The sequence below is a fragment of the Stegodyphus dumicola genome, chromosome 2 (assembly GCF_044657685.1).
Source record: "Stegodyphus dumicola isolate Sdum_Otavi_A_Nest chromosome 2, ASM4465768v1".
Lineage (NCBI taxonomy): Eukaryota > Metazoa > Arthropoda > Arachnida > Araneae > Eresidae > Stegodyphus > Stegodyphus dumicola.
In genome coordinates, this window is record NC_140769.1 from 202866285 (window position 1) to 202881674 (window position 15390).

At 35.0% G+C, this 15390-nt stretch overlaps 1 protein-coding gene across 4 annotated transcripts in view; it reads right to left on the minus strand.

Annotated features, from left to right (window-relative positions):
- The window catches only part of LOC118197229 (uncharacterized), a 193136-nt gene that overhangs the window by 118742 nt on the left and 59004 nt on the right, over nucleotides 1-15390 (minus strand). For all 4 annotated transcript variants that reach the window (XR_015039711.1, XM_085811641.1, XM_085811640.1 and 1 more), the window contains exons 3-5: nucleotides 12988-13147; nucleotides 10674-11018; nucleotides 5369-5608 (exon numbers count right to left, since the gene is read on the minus strand). Coding sequence is in view for 3 of the 4 variants with exons in the window: in XM_085811641.1 (XP_085667767.1) it covers nucleotides 5369-5608; nucleotides 10674-11018; nucleotides 12988-13147 (745 nt within the window). In the remaining variant the exon portion in view is untranslated. The remainder of the gene's footprint in view (nucleotides 1-5368; nucleotides 5609-10673; nucleotides 11019-12987; nucleotides 13148-15390) is intronic.

Genomic DNA, 15390 nt, shown 5'->3' on the forward strand with positions numbered 1-15390 from the left:
TTATACCTCGTTTCGTCATGTACTCGCTCAGTCCAGATCTATATGCAGCTGCCAGGGAAAGCAGCGTAGTTTAAACTGAGAAGAAGAATCATGACCGGCATGACTTATAGAATAAACTTTTGCTTTTGCTTTTCCTTCCGTCTTTTTAGTAAAAAAGTAAAAGGGGCGGGTTTTTTTTTTTTTTTTTTTCTTTTTCTTTTTTTCTTTCTTCCATTTACACATACATATAGCTTTCGAGAGCCTTTAGACTAACGCCTCTTTGGGTTAAAAATATTTATAAACATCATACCCTTAAAATTTCCGACAGACAGTCTCGCGCGCTGAAGATAAAAATATTTTATTCCCCACAGTGTGTTGCCATTGCTCGCTTTGAAATCGTTAAGATACTTAATCAAAAATTCGTTAAAGTTTAAAAATTTGAATTAGAGGATAAAAGAAATTCGAAACTCAAGATTCAGGCTTCCAGGTTCCCGTATTCGGGTGGAGGACTACGTTATTCAAAATTTGATGGCTCTAGGTATCGTTGTTTTTTCACAATGCGAAAACATGCATACATTCATGCAGACTCTTCATTATTTAATTTCTTTAAATATAATTCAGGCCGATAATATTTGGTATCAACAATTTGAAAAGTGATGCAATCATTTACAGTGGTTCGCCGCAAACTGGCGTTTCGAGACTAATAATCTTTCTGGTATAACACCTTTTTGGGCTAAAAATTGCCGATATATAAGAAAGTTTGACTAAAGGTAAAGTGAAAGATTACCGAAGAGGAAACAAACTTTCCCACACAAACAAAGTTAAATCTCATTGAAATTAGAGTACTCTTTGAGAAAACTGCACTTTGAAATCCTCAGCTAAACATGAATAAACATCTTAAGATCCTCAAACATTGCAAACAGGTGGTTTCGAATAGTCATTTGACCATATAATATGAACTTCATCATATAAAATATCTGAAGAATGAATTCATTGCCGTTCTAATGTAAAATACTCTGTTCGTGAAAATTTACGACAATACGTTTGAAATCCCTTTTAAACATTAGATCAAAATGAAAAATTCTCTTGTTCAATACAGAAAAAATATTAAGATAAAAGTAGAATTAGTAATATGCCGCATCGAACCATATTCTTATACAAGTGTTGATTTAAAATGAAATGATTAATATATGTATTTATATGATATCGTAATAACGTTAAAAATTTCATTAAGACAAAAGTTGAAGATCATCGAATTTTATAAATAATCTATCAAGACAGCGGAAACCTTACTAAGCTAAAAATTTAACAATAGTATGTTCGTTGACTTGCCCACCAATATTTTGTGTTAAAACAGCTCAACACTGAAATTTCAATCCGGGTTCAAATACCCAAGAGAGCCTGCTAGCGGTCAAGCGGCAAAATCACTGAACACTGGTAGTTCTGACCTGGGTTTGATTCCAGGCCAACGGGTTGGCTGCATGGGCGTTTTCGTGATTTTCCCCATGTGCAACGTGTATAAGAGACAATTTCTTTTAGAAAAGCATCTCCCTTTAAGCCCACGAAGGCATCTCCCTTTAAGGCAGATACCCCTCGAGTGTTATGCCATAATCAAATAAACCAAACCAAACCAAATACCCATGAACTGGATAGCCTTAGAAAGTGCTCCACGAAGACATCCTTTTCCTTAGGCATATAGGCCCTTACTTAGTCATAATCTAAATAAAGCAATATATTCATTGACTGGTTTAACTGGATAAGGCAAAAACACACTACCTGCTATCTGCTTAAAGGGTGGATGACTTTTGGGTGACTTTCTACAGGAAGCTCGCATTTACGTTACACATGCGGAAAAACACAAAGACCAAGCATGCAGCCATCTAGTTCGCCTGGAATCGATCTCGATATTCAGCGGTCTTCAACTCAGCTACTACTGAGACCCAATCATTGACTAAAACTAAAGCTGAAATCCTCAGATGATGTAACTCTAGAAAACTGAACTGCAGTATCTCAGTTAACAAACTTTTTACTAGTTACCAAAACATTACTTTGTGGATGGTTTTATTACAACTGAGCTGTATCTAGTCATAGCCCACAAGCTGTGAAACTGTGTGTTCAATATAATGCTTAGCAAAAAATACACAATATTTCTAGCATGCTGCTTTCTTAACCATACAATACTGAAATTTTCTGGAGAACTTTTCGCCTACGTTCTAGACTTCGCTATGCTTTTTAAATCATTTACCAAATATGATATTAATTAATAAGGCCTCATCGTCTGTCAGCTTGCAAAAGACACTAAACTAAAAAGCAGATAAAATCAGAAGCAACTTCAACAAAAACAAGCAAGATTTTATTTAAGGCTTCTCCAGGTACAGAAGTATTAGGCTTTTATTCTGTCTTAAATCAATACATAAGCGTCAGCTGTCATCTAACACTGAACTACTATAACACGGTTTGGCTCTAATACAGTTTAAGAATTGAGAAAAATCTTCCAGTAACATGCCATTCTTACAGAGCTTTTCGCTGTAAAATACAATTCCGCCCAAGAAACCTACAAGCATCAATAGCAGAACTGCTGATACTTCTATGACACAACATATTAAAATATGGCATTTAATTGTAATATAAATTATGGGCACAAAAATTCAAAAAGACGAGAAATTAAAGAAGAAGTAATTAATTGCATCCCACTTAACCGTTGAAAGCATATTATTTAAATTATGATCTTTCCTCTGAAATGAAGCACATTATTTAAGACAGAACTTCACTGAGAAAAGAACTAAGAACTTCACTAAGAAACAGTAACGATAACATAAGACTATAGAACTTATATAAAACTTTAAGAAATGTTCTCTTTTAAGACTTTTAATTTCAAAATTTCCTTTAGTCTATAATGAAACAAATTTTGTTAAAAGGCCAATTTTCCACTCAATGTCGTTAGATTATTAAATATAATTTGATTTGGAATGTAGTCAGTTCATTTACCAGGTTTTGTAGAAAGGCTCAAAATCATGAATTTTAGCACCTGACAACATAATCAAGCTGTCAGTTTTAGATTATAATGAAATTTAATTTTCCTCCCCTACAATCTCAATCTCTAAAAGTGATTCGTATCACATGAAGTAGTGATATGAAGTGAACAGTCTGCCTGGAGATATTTGATATTGATATATCCAGAAGCATGTGACAGATAACACGCTTTGTTAATATGTTTTTTCCGGAAAATTTAATCATACTTTCGCCTAGAGTCCAGATACGCGAGCGCAAAGATATGTGTTGAAACTTCTTGAGTCTAATGAAAATATTATTTATTTCCCACACTGAAGCATATGCTCCTCTCCCGAGCGTATTTTCCACCCAAATGGTTTCATCATAATATGATTTAGGAAACTTTTGACTTATGTTTATAACGTAAAATGTATACGCAGATAGGAGAGTACATTGTGTATAATTCGAATATTATTGAAACCAATACATATATTTACATCTGATGTTTAATATATTTTGTTATTAATTTTAACCTTTTCCTCAAAAAAAAGTGATTTTTCTTTTTCAATTTCCAAGAAGGAAAATTCGTAAAACAAGGAAACAATTAACAAGGCTCAGTTAAAATTATCAGATAAAATTTAATTAATTATGTTATTAGTTATGTTAATAATTAATTACGTTAATAGCACTAATAAAATTTAATTAATTAATTGTGTTAATAGTATAATAGAGTTGATTTTTAAATTATGTTATTAATATTAATTAAAATTAATTATTATTATAATATTGTAAGAATTAATTAATTATGTTAATAATGTTAAATTTAAATTATCATATAGTTTGTGAAGCCCAGCGGCTAAGCTGTAAAGTTGCTGTAGTAGTTCGACACAGGTTCGGATCCAGGCAAACAGACTGGATACATGTGAATTTTCGTGTGATTTTCCCCATATGTAACGCGTATAGCCGTATAGCAGCTAGTTTTTCTTAAAAGTCATTTACAAAGATATCTCTCACGTAGGCAGATAGCTCTGAAGTTGCTTTCCCTTAATCAGTTGACCTAACCTAGGTCTGTCGAAGCAGGCGAAATGAAAAATGCGCTCACCGGGATCCGAACTCCGAAAATACCTCAAACTACTCCAAGAGAGGAGGAAAAAACCTTACATTCTCCCCAACTCAGAGGGCTACTAAGGAACAGCCATGGTGAGAAATGCAGGTTAATAAAATGAAGTGCAGCAAAACATTTCCAAAGTTCCAAGCATGATAAAATCGATGCGCGAACTGCAGACACTTCGAGGCATTTAAAATTAAAAAGGGCTTTTAATGTCATATAAAATTACAGCATTTAAAAAAGCTAAAAATGACATACTAAAAGTTAAAAACGACGTAAAAATGGCTTCTCTGACAAATACTCCATGATCAAAATCGTAAAAACAACCTTGTATTTAACTTAAGTATATTGAAACACTCAATCGATTTCGAGGGCAGCTAAAGGTCCCTCCTCATCAGGAGAAAGAAGAAAATAAAGGGGAAGGAGTCTCAGAAACACGTGGTCCTTATCATCACTGCACGTGGTTATAACTGGATTTTTAATCAGAGTTGCACTGGCCGCCTACTTTTACTGAGCCAGGCTATCTGATCAAGCATAAAGGACAAGAAAAATTAGCGAAGTTAAAAATAGGGAGCGAGGGACAAATGCATCTTCACGCTCAAAATCTGATGCATTTGCCCCTCGCTCCCTATTTTGAACTATTTTTCTTGTCCTTTATGCTTGATCAGATAGCCTGGCTCAGTAAAAGTAGGCGGCCAGTGCAACTCTGAGTAAACATCCAGTTATAACCACGTGCAGTGCTGATAAGGACCACGTGTTTCTGAGACTCCTTCCCCTTTATTTTCTTCTTTCTTGGTATTTCTTTCTCCTGATGAGGAGGGACCTTTAGCTGCCCTCGAAATCGATTGAGTGTTTCAATATACTTACGCTAAATACAAGGTTGTTTTTACGATTTTGATTGTCACATTAGCGTGTTTCTCTTCTATTCTAAATACTCCATGCTTTTTTAATGGCAACCTGATCTTCATATTTAGCTTGATGCTATTAGTTTTATTTCTGTGTTGTGACTTTATAATTTGTTTTATTTATTATAATTATAAGTTTTATTTATCTCGCTCAACTTCTTCTTGGTGTTGAGATTTTGTTTCCTGTCAGTTTAGTTAATCTTACTAAAATTTTTCAATTACAGTTAATGTCTTTTATATAAATTTAACACTTTCTTTTGTCATACTTAAACTTACCACCGTTGTAGTCATCAAGCTCACAGATTATTTAATTAAACTTCATTATTTTTTATTTATAGAAACAGAAAATAATTTCTAAAATTAAATAAACATTCAAACGCTTTACCCTGTTCATCACATCCCTTTTTAACGAACCAGAGTTGTCGGACATCATATTCGGGAAGTATTCGAGAAGTAAGAAAATCTTTTTCGTCGTCGTCAACTAGTGTTCCTAATTTACCAAGTTCTTGATCTGTATCCTGTTTGGCACATGTGTCTCTTGCTTCAGAGTATGTTGTAACTGGAGTAATATATAGAAAGCAATGGTATTCGTTTCCACCAGTCCAGCCTTCCGGGCATGGTGGATCTGGAAACAAATAGAAGAACACTATATACTCAACAAAACTGAAGGGATGATTAAACAACTTTATTCAAAACATTTGAGTAATATGTATATTATTGAACTGCCAAAAGATAACTCTGAGTAAATGCAAATTAGCACACGACTTCAAAATTGATGTCAATGAGAAAATCGTAAAAAACGGATTTTGTTTTTTAAATGGGGGAAATCTCTGTTTTTATACCCTTGTCGCTCAAGAAGCAGTTTGTTTCATCTGTCTTCATCTCTGTACATCGAATCAACTTAATTTAAAAGAAAGTATCACTCAACGAGCCATAGGTGGGTTGGTTTCTTTTGGTTTGGTCTATTTATTTATGGCAAAGCACGCAATGGCTATCTGCTAAAGAGGAGGGATGCCTTCGGAGAGAACTTAAGAAAACTGGCTCGTATACACGCTACACGTGGGTAAAACAACGAAAACGTCCATGCGGCCAACCCATTCACCTGGAATTAAACCCAGGTTGGAACTACCAATATTCAGCGTCTTAACCGCTCGGCCGCTGTCAGGCGTAAGAGGGTTGGAAGTCGGTCAAAATCATCGTATCGTAGCGTTGGCATTGAAGCGAGCTGAAGTATTATTTCAGGCTTATGGATTTCGCTCCAACAGATAGAAATTTTTGAAGATGTCCTGGTTAAGGGCGTTCAGAAGCTGATACCTCATATGGCCATCGTTACTCGTCAAAATGCCATCCATCTGCAAAGTCAACTTTTAATAATTATCGAAAGAAGAATGTCTTCTTAAATAACTCGCAGACATCTTTACACATGTTGACTGTATGGTATGGCGTCCGCCGAAAACATCGAGGGAAATACGTCTCGGACAGAAACGTCGGGGAGAAAACAACACAAGGCGAAAACGTCATCATACAAAATATCGTGAGAAAGAAGACAGCAAGAAGAAAACATTGCACTTCTAAAACATCATGATGCAAAACATCGCAGTTTTAAAAATTCGTTTTTGAAAATATCGTGGTAAGAAATAAAGCATCCACAAATAATCGCATAACGATAACATTGCAGACGTGCGTTTTAGACTTTAAAAATTCGCGTATTAGCATAATGATTTGTGAGTGCAAGAAAGAATGAAGAATATTTTTACTTTTATATTTCATACTTTTTAATAATAATAAATTTTTGCTTAAGAAAGGAATTTAAGCATTCGAAAACTGAAAATGAGTAGAAAAATAGTGTTAGTTATAGCATTTAAAAGAATTTTAAATTTATATAGTTAACTGATAAAGCTCATTAATTAATTAATCTCTTTTATAACGTTTTTTTTTTTTTTTTTTGGCAACTTTTTATAAAAAATTAGTATAAAAAGATTAGAAAAAGGAAGAAGAGTGACTTATGTGATTACTTGCATTAAACTTGTTTAATTCATTATCAAATTAAAAAATTCTGTTAACTGCTATATGTAGCATTAATTTTCTACTCATTTTCAGCTTTTGAGTACTCAAGTTTCCTTCTTAATGTTTCAGTAAAAATGTATTAATTAATTAAAAGATGTAAGAGTACAAGTATTTCTCGTTCCTTCCTGCGCTCTCAAATGATTATGCGAATGTGCATCTACAATTTTTAAAGCCTGAAAATGCATGTCTCCAATATTATTATCATGCAATAATTTTTAGATGCTTTATTTTTTACTCCAGTATTTGCTTTACCTTGCTTTCACTTTGCTTGCATGCAATTTCAGATTGCTCTCATTTATCCCATGGTGTTTTGTACAATGATGTTTTCACCTTGCGTTGTTTTCTCCTCGAAGTTTTCGTCAGGGATGTTTTTGCCTTTCTCATAATCATTCTGAGGCATCTTAACCGATCTATAACGAAATTATTCTTATTCAAAAGTTCTATAACAAAATTACTAAGCTTACTATGTGGTATTTGAAACATCTTATGATTAATCTACTAACCCTTATAGTAGAGAAAATAATTTTGTAATTAGGTATGTTAATAGCTTACTGTTCCCATTTTGTATCTACACTGACTACCAATAAGTATTTGGACATCTATGCAAATGACGATATCTGCGGTCCCAAGGTACGCCACGGACTCCGCCTGTATATATCGTGTAGGAAACAGCATCGGCTTTAGTGGCATGCAAGATGCCTCGCAGTTCGGAGCTCTCTGATTTCGAGAAAGGTATAATTATCGGGTATCACAAATGTGGCCGATCCTTAAGGGACATATCTAGCGATCTGAAGTACCCAATATCGACAGTGGCCTATGTGATTAAGAAGTAGAAGGTGAGGGATGATTGTCGGAATGTGCCCCGAGTCGGCAGACCAACGAAACTGGGGGATAAAGACCGACGAGTGCTGTTCAGAGAAATTCGGAAGAACGGCACCCAACCGATAGCCCTCATCCGCGAGGAGTTTCAACAGGCATCCGGGAGTATTGTTTCAATGAATACCATCCGTAAGGAAGGTCCGTGACACATCTGCTTGGTTTTCATGGTCGTGCTGCTGCCCATAAGCCTTTGATCACAAAGTGCAACCGCGCTGCTCGGTTAATGTGGTGCAAAGCACATCAAAATTGGACCGTAGATCAGTGGAAACGAGTTCTTTGGAGTGACGAATCAAGGTTCACCCTTTACCGTTCGGATGGCAGGGTCTGGGTCTGGCTTCTACCTGGAGAACGTCTCCTGCCAGAATGCATTGTGCCAACAGTCAAGTTCGGCGAAAGTGGAATTATGGTCTGGGGGTGTTTCTCCTGGTATGGGCTGGGACCCTTGGTCCCCATTCATGGCAAGCTCAACTCCGATGCCTACTGCACTATTTTGGATGACAATGTGCTTTCTACGTTGTGGCAGTTTTACGGGTTGGACCCCTGTTACTTTCAGGACGACAATACCAGTTGTCATGTTTCGACGTTAACCAATGCTTAGTATGGTGCCAATTGAGTTCATCGAATGGACTGGTCTGCCCAGAGTCCAGACCTGAACCCTATCGAGAACCACTGGGACGAGTTGCATCGCCGAATTCAGGGGTGCACTACCCGTACAAAATCGGTGAAGGAACTTCTATGTCTTCTCCAAGCAGAGTGGAAAAAAATACCACTAGCTGTCATACAAAGACTTGTGGAAAGTATGCCCCGGAGAGTCCACGCTGTAAATACCTCTCGTGGAGGCTCTACCAACTATTGATTTTGAATTAAGTTAGTTTTCCTTTTCTATCACAGGTGTCCAAATACTTATTGGTAGTCAGTGTATTACGTTAAGCTACCGGGATATTTGGCATTCTAGTAGGATGTACTGCCATTTAAAATTTTTAAAAAATCACTAGTTTATCTTTCAAATTAAAACAGCATGTTAGTTAAGTAATTGAAAGATTTAAGTCTAATTAATGTTAAGCCTAATTAATTCTTAGTTAACTAATCGAAAGATCAAGATTGAAAGTCATGTAGAGTCATTAGGTTTTTTTATGCTAGAGACGTGAAAAACATGCAATGGCCTTGCCATGATTCGAACTCTAAACCTCCCGAATAATACGCGTCAAGTGTGCTTCCAGTTACACAAATATACGTTACAGTCATTTACATAATTTTTAGTAATTTATATCCTCATAAGTTTTTAAATAACATTTTCTGATTGGTGTAATTTCAAATTCATTTGATTTATGATATATCTAGTCGATATTTTAATAAATAGATGCACTATTATAGACTTTATAATATATGTTTCTAATGCCATATATTATGTATCTCTCTCGTAGTTTAGGAGAAAAATGTTATTTTATAAAAGCTTTGTTTACGCAAAAGTTTTTAAAATGAAAGTTTTCTTTAAGACATTCTCTAATTTCAATTTTCAATTATGTCTTAACTGTTTAACATTCCCTGTAGATCAGAATAAAATACTCAGTACTTATGTTTATTGAATTTTCAGCTTCATTTGACACTTTTTCTAATTAATGTCTGCATACTTTTCACAATGTTTTGCAAGTATATTATCCAGAATTCAAAATGCTCTTATAGCTGACACATACGTGATCCAACAGGTAATTTCAGAAAGTTCCCTACATAATGCGTCTACAAAGTTTTAGGACTACATTCGTAGAAATTTAAAGAAAAATTTTGAACCTTCAATACTCCGTCCTTCTAAGTCTGTATAATTTCATATAATCGCTTGCTTCCACAAAAGCTCATTCTTTAAAACAGCAAACTTACTAGGTGGCAGGGCTGCGCTTAGCAACACACTGTTCGGATTGTTGTCGCATTCGTTAAGGTGACACAATGGATGCTGATTGTGAGCAAAGAGTGAACATTACGTTCTGCGTTAAACTAGGGAAAACCCCTAGTGAAACGTGGAGCATGATTAAGCAAGCATATGCAGGCAAGTCACTTTCAAGAAATAGTGTGTTCGAGTGGCACAAAAGGTTTCGTGAAGGCAGAAATTCAGTGCAGGCGATCCCAGAGCTGGTCACCTGATATAGCACATACCGATGCAAACGTGGAGCGTGTAAGATGGTTATTGCAAGAAGACCGTCGTGTAACTGTGTGCATGATATCAGAAGAACTGAATTTGAATCGTGATGTGTGTCATAAGATTTTACGCCAAGATTTAGGGAAAAAGAATCTTAATGCAAGTATCATCCCTCACTCATTTGCAGATGAACAGAAAGAGGAAAGACGAAGAATTTCTGCTAGACCATTGGGTAAAGCCAAGACGTGATCCCACATTTGTGACAAGATTATAGTGATTTTTTCTTGTTTTCGTGAGTGGAAAGGTAACTGAAAGGAAAGCTTCATCAAGATTATTGCAGACAATCCAACGGGCTGTGAAAAATGAGCTTGCAAGCATCGAAGTTGAAGACTTCAGTGCTTGCTTACAAGACCTCCAGAAACGCTGGCAGTTGTGTATAGATAGCCAAGGGGGGCTACTTTGATAGCAGCTAGGATCGTTACTTGGTAAATGAAATTTTCTATTTTTTATGACCTTTGTCCTGGAATTTTTCTGATAAAGAATGTAATTATTGCTAAAGCTTTGCAGTTCATTGTGTGTAGAAGATTATAAGGAAAGGAAAACACCAACTTACAGGCTTCAATATTCCTCCAGCCACAATCTATCTTGAAATCCTTAACGATGCATCGTAATATTATGTGGTAGGTAGCGCCCAGACGGACATCTTCTAAAGAAAGTGTCCTGTCTGTTGTCATTGTACTGAGAAAGCTTTGCAAATCTTCTGGTTGGTTGTTCAATGACGAAAGTGGACTTCGTGATTCCACTGATTGGTAGAATACTAGGTAACCATTTGGTTTCAAGATACCGGTGCTAAGAACGCCTTCTTCCAGAGAAGTATCAGCAGTAGGTTCTTTCCAACTCACTTCTATCTGACCTTTGGATGTTGTCATGGCCTTTACATTAGTGACAGGCTGAATGTCTAAAATAAAAAGACCGACTTACAACAACAAAACATATAAATAGATGAATTTCTAATTTTTTTTTTATTTTCAGTCTATTCAACGATATATAGAATATTTTATATTTTAATAATGAAAATAAAAACGAATTAATAAAATAAGATAGTATCAGTAATTGGAATCTTCCAAACAGATAAGACTTGCGATGACTGCGCGGGAGTTTTAAAAATTGCTTAAGAGTTGCATCAACTATCTCATAATACCTGATAATATGCATTGACAGGTAATAGTATAAAATATTATATGTTCATTGATTAACTATTATGATTTAAACATTTACTATAATTTCTCCTTTCCATAGCTCTTCACTATGCAAATTTGCTTAAATGTATTTAAGTAAAGGGTTTGAATGGTTTAGATAGGTTTGATGCTCTTGGTTTTTTTAGCGACGCCTGTAGTTTAGTTCTATCACCCAGCTCTGCGAATGAATATTTAGGCTTCAACCATTTTGATAGCCGCCATCAATACATGCCATTAAAAGTTTGAGCCAGCTTAAGTAGGCTAATTTTTATAGTCTTCGACTATGATACCTTTAATTTGAAAGTTCAACTTTCTTATTTTAAATATCTGTAAGTGGTGGATTTTTCTGCACGCACAATTTGGGCTTTCTGTTCACTTCAAGATTTAATTAAAAGCTTATTTAAAGTCTTTCTTAGACATCCTCATATTTCATACGGTGCGATAATTCTTTGTCAGTATAATAGGGTGTAAAGGACGTTGATATCACTCAAATAGAACTCTATAATTGTACCTGTGTAATTTTCAGATCCTGAGAAATGAGTAATTCTTTTCTACACAATTGAAGATAAATTGTTGGATATTTTAACTTCCAGAGAGTTTGCATTAAATTGATGCTTACGAGATATTTGGGGGTTGCTTAATCACAGTTTACTGCATAGAAGCAATGTTGATTCTTTGATCTTTTGGTTATATACTAATTCTGGGATCATTATTAGTAGTAAGTGTTGTTGAAGGGTGTTCCATGAAGTACTTAATCAATCACTTTATCTTTCTTAATAATGTAATTATAAAGGAAGATAACAAAGAATTTCGAAGTACAAATCACCTACACTTAGCTTAAGAAACAATTATGTACTACCAAATAAATATGCATAACTCTGAATGTGGCAGTTTTGTGCCAAACTCTGGCAACCATGCACCCATACACTCTTCAGTCAACCAACACACATAGCAATCTTTCAGTCAAGTAACGTCGCCATTTTCATATGTGTTCCTTTTGTTGTACTCCTAGTTCCAATGGCTTTATAGACAAAATGTGGTATTTTTTGGCCTTTAACTCAATCTTAAAATATCGCTTGTGGAATTAATGGAAAGAAACTGCTATAAAAGGTTTGCAGGAATACCACATTTTGCAGAAAAATCATTTAAGGGAACAATGATAAGATGAGTTTAGTAGGCAGCCGGTATGCAATGCCCGAGTTTGTGAAATCCTCTGACTTTTTTAAGCGAACACAGATTGCTGTGTACATGGGGAAAATGAACGGCGCTAAAAATAGAGAAGAATTTTCCGAATATTTTTTAGTGCTTTCTTTTGATATGTTGATAATGGTTGTCAACTTGCGATAATTATCGATAGTTTGGAGATGTTTTTTAAAACATGAGTCATAAAAAAATGGAGAATTTGCACCCGGTAAGTAATTTTTACCTTTCCATCTGAAAAGATCGTCATATTGGCCAAGGTGGTTGCTTTAATGCCTAATTTTGCACCACAATGCGCCACATTTTTTACCACATAGGTCTTTTATCGTTTGTTCTATCTACTTCACTTTAAATTTTAATCATATAAATATATAGTCGAATAATTTTATTTAAATATATTGTTCAATATTATTCTGCAACGCTTCAAAACATGCGAAGTTTCGAAACGTTGTTCACTTACTTTATGCACACGAAAGTTTAAATAATTACCTGTACCACAGCCATAAAACTCAAATCTCAGGCAGATGTCTGTGGCACCAGAGATGAGCATGGTAACATTTATTTTCACATATTGAGTTAACTCTATGCTGCTGCTCACGTGATAGTTAATAACATCTCTTGTGGCGTTTTTATCAGCATTGTCGAAGAACTGTAAATAAAGCAATATTTCATTTATTAGTAATTTGCACCTATTGTTAATATAAATACCTTTCATGCTTTAATGATTTAATGCATTTCAGTAGAATAGAATTATTAATATTCACTTTGACATGTAAATATTAAACGTGATGCTTTTGTAATTTAAAGAATATTTGTAAATAAAATTATGCGTGAATTATGTGTTTTGCGAAATGTCCAGCGACTACGCGGTGAGATAGCTTCTCCGCAAAGTGGGATTATGGTTACCAGAAATTGGCAAGGTAAGGCAGGATTGCCAGATATGGCACAAATCACCCATTTGGAGATATTTGGCGACAAAATTGGCGACATGTCATAGAAGGAGCGAGAACATTCTAGAACACACTTTTAACGGTTTTCTCGAGAATATTCTCGAAGGCAGGTTACAGCTATATAGTAAATTGCGCAATTCCACTCTTTTTGCTTTCCAGAAATCTCGAGAAGCAGAAATTACTAAAAGTTTCTCGCGATAGATTGAAAGCTATAAAAAGCCAGAGAGAGAGCATCTCAGCTGTCCGATGTGATGTCATAGCCATGTCCAAGTGAAAAACTGGTCACGCCCCTTCACCATCTTTTATCTTGTCCCCCTCCTGAACTTAGTGTACTGCATTCATTCTACTTGAAGCGCACTTCTACGGCACACGAAGTTCCGACAGCCCGGAACACAGCATGAACTTTTCACGCTAATCTGGGCAAACAACAGAAGTTGGAGTTGATTCTCATCTCAGTTGCTTAATTACTGTTGTTGCGATTTGGGTTCCGAGCGAACTGAGATATCTGAATTAGCTTTCTCTTTTTCTTTGCATTGCGTTGTATTTTAACGTTATTAGTAGTTTGAAGTATAACTACTGATCACATTGCGCGATAGTGTGAACACTTGTGCAAATATCTCTGAGAAAAATTCCAGCGTTCTGTTATATTTCTTTTGATAAGAATAAATTTATCAACCCTTTTATCGGACTTGTGCTTTTAATCTGTTGCGAACTCGTACGCACGCGACAATAGATATAGTAGCAATCAATAACAAAATTTAACTTATGCAAACGCACAATTTCGGACTGCATAAACGTATTATCATAAAACTTAGTGCTATCTATTGAACATAACTTCCTTGTAGGGCCTATTTAATTATACACATTTTTTGTTCCCACTTCCTCTAAACTTAGTTCCTCAAATTTCATTAGAAATTACTTCTCATTTAATCAATTCCGTTCGCGGAAAGCCAAAATACATAAAAACTCAAAACGTTTTCATTAAAAATTGTAAAATACAGAAAAACCTAAAACAAAGTTAAAAAAATGTTTTCAATTAATGTGGTCCCACTAGGCAGAAAGACACTGAAGTTAGTACACCAACTGACTTCATTTATTGTACTACTAAGAGTTTCAAATGCAAATAAATATTCGCCCCTTTAGGCTTAGCGCGACTTACACTTTTAAACTGTTGATAATTCTACAACTAATGCATGCAGATAAACTAAAGGCATGAAAACTTTAACCAACACATAAGAACAACATAAATGAACCGCGTTTAAAACAAAAATGGCATAATTTATCAACATATAAGAATAATAAACAGATCTTCCCAAGCTAGGCAAGGGGGTAGGTGCATATAGTATGCATACATAAACTGTGTATATATAAACGTTTGGTGCATCCGATTGCAACGAAAAAGAGAGGTGCACAACTACATATCATAGCAATTTCAAACGAAATTTCAGCGCTCTAAGTCTACTTATTCTTCAGTTGAGGGAGATAAATATATGCCTACGTACGTACATACAGTCGTCTAAAAAAATCTCTTCTGAATCCATTTTCGAAGAAAAAGTTCTTTATTCTGTCCGTACTTACAAATATCACTCAAAAAAATCATTAAAATAGATTCGAGAGAGGTCAAATTCATGTTTTTGTTGAAATATTATACCCGAATTTTTCGAGATTACAATACTTTCTTTACTTCGCACAAGGAAGTAAAAAAAATGAAACCTGAATTCATAACGGGAGCTGAAAACAATTACTGCTGGAAAATGCGAAGTGGAATTAGAAATATTAACTATGATTGAAGGATTTTATAGAATCTAAAATACTGAAAGGAAGTATAATTTACATTTTGAAGAAATTTTTGAATAATTTGCAGGAAATAATATAAAAGAGAAGAGGAAAACCCAATCACAATTTGGTGATGAAAAATTCACTAATTCAACTTTCAAGGGAA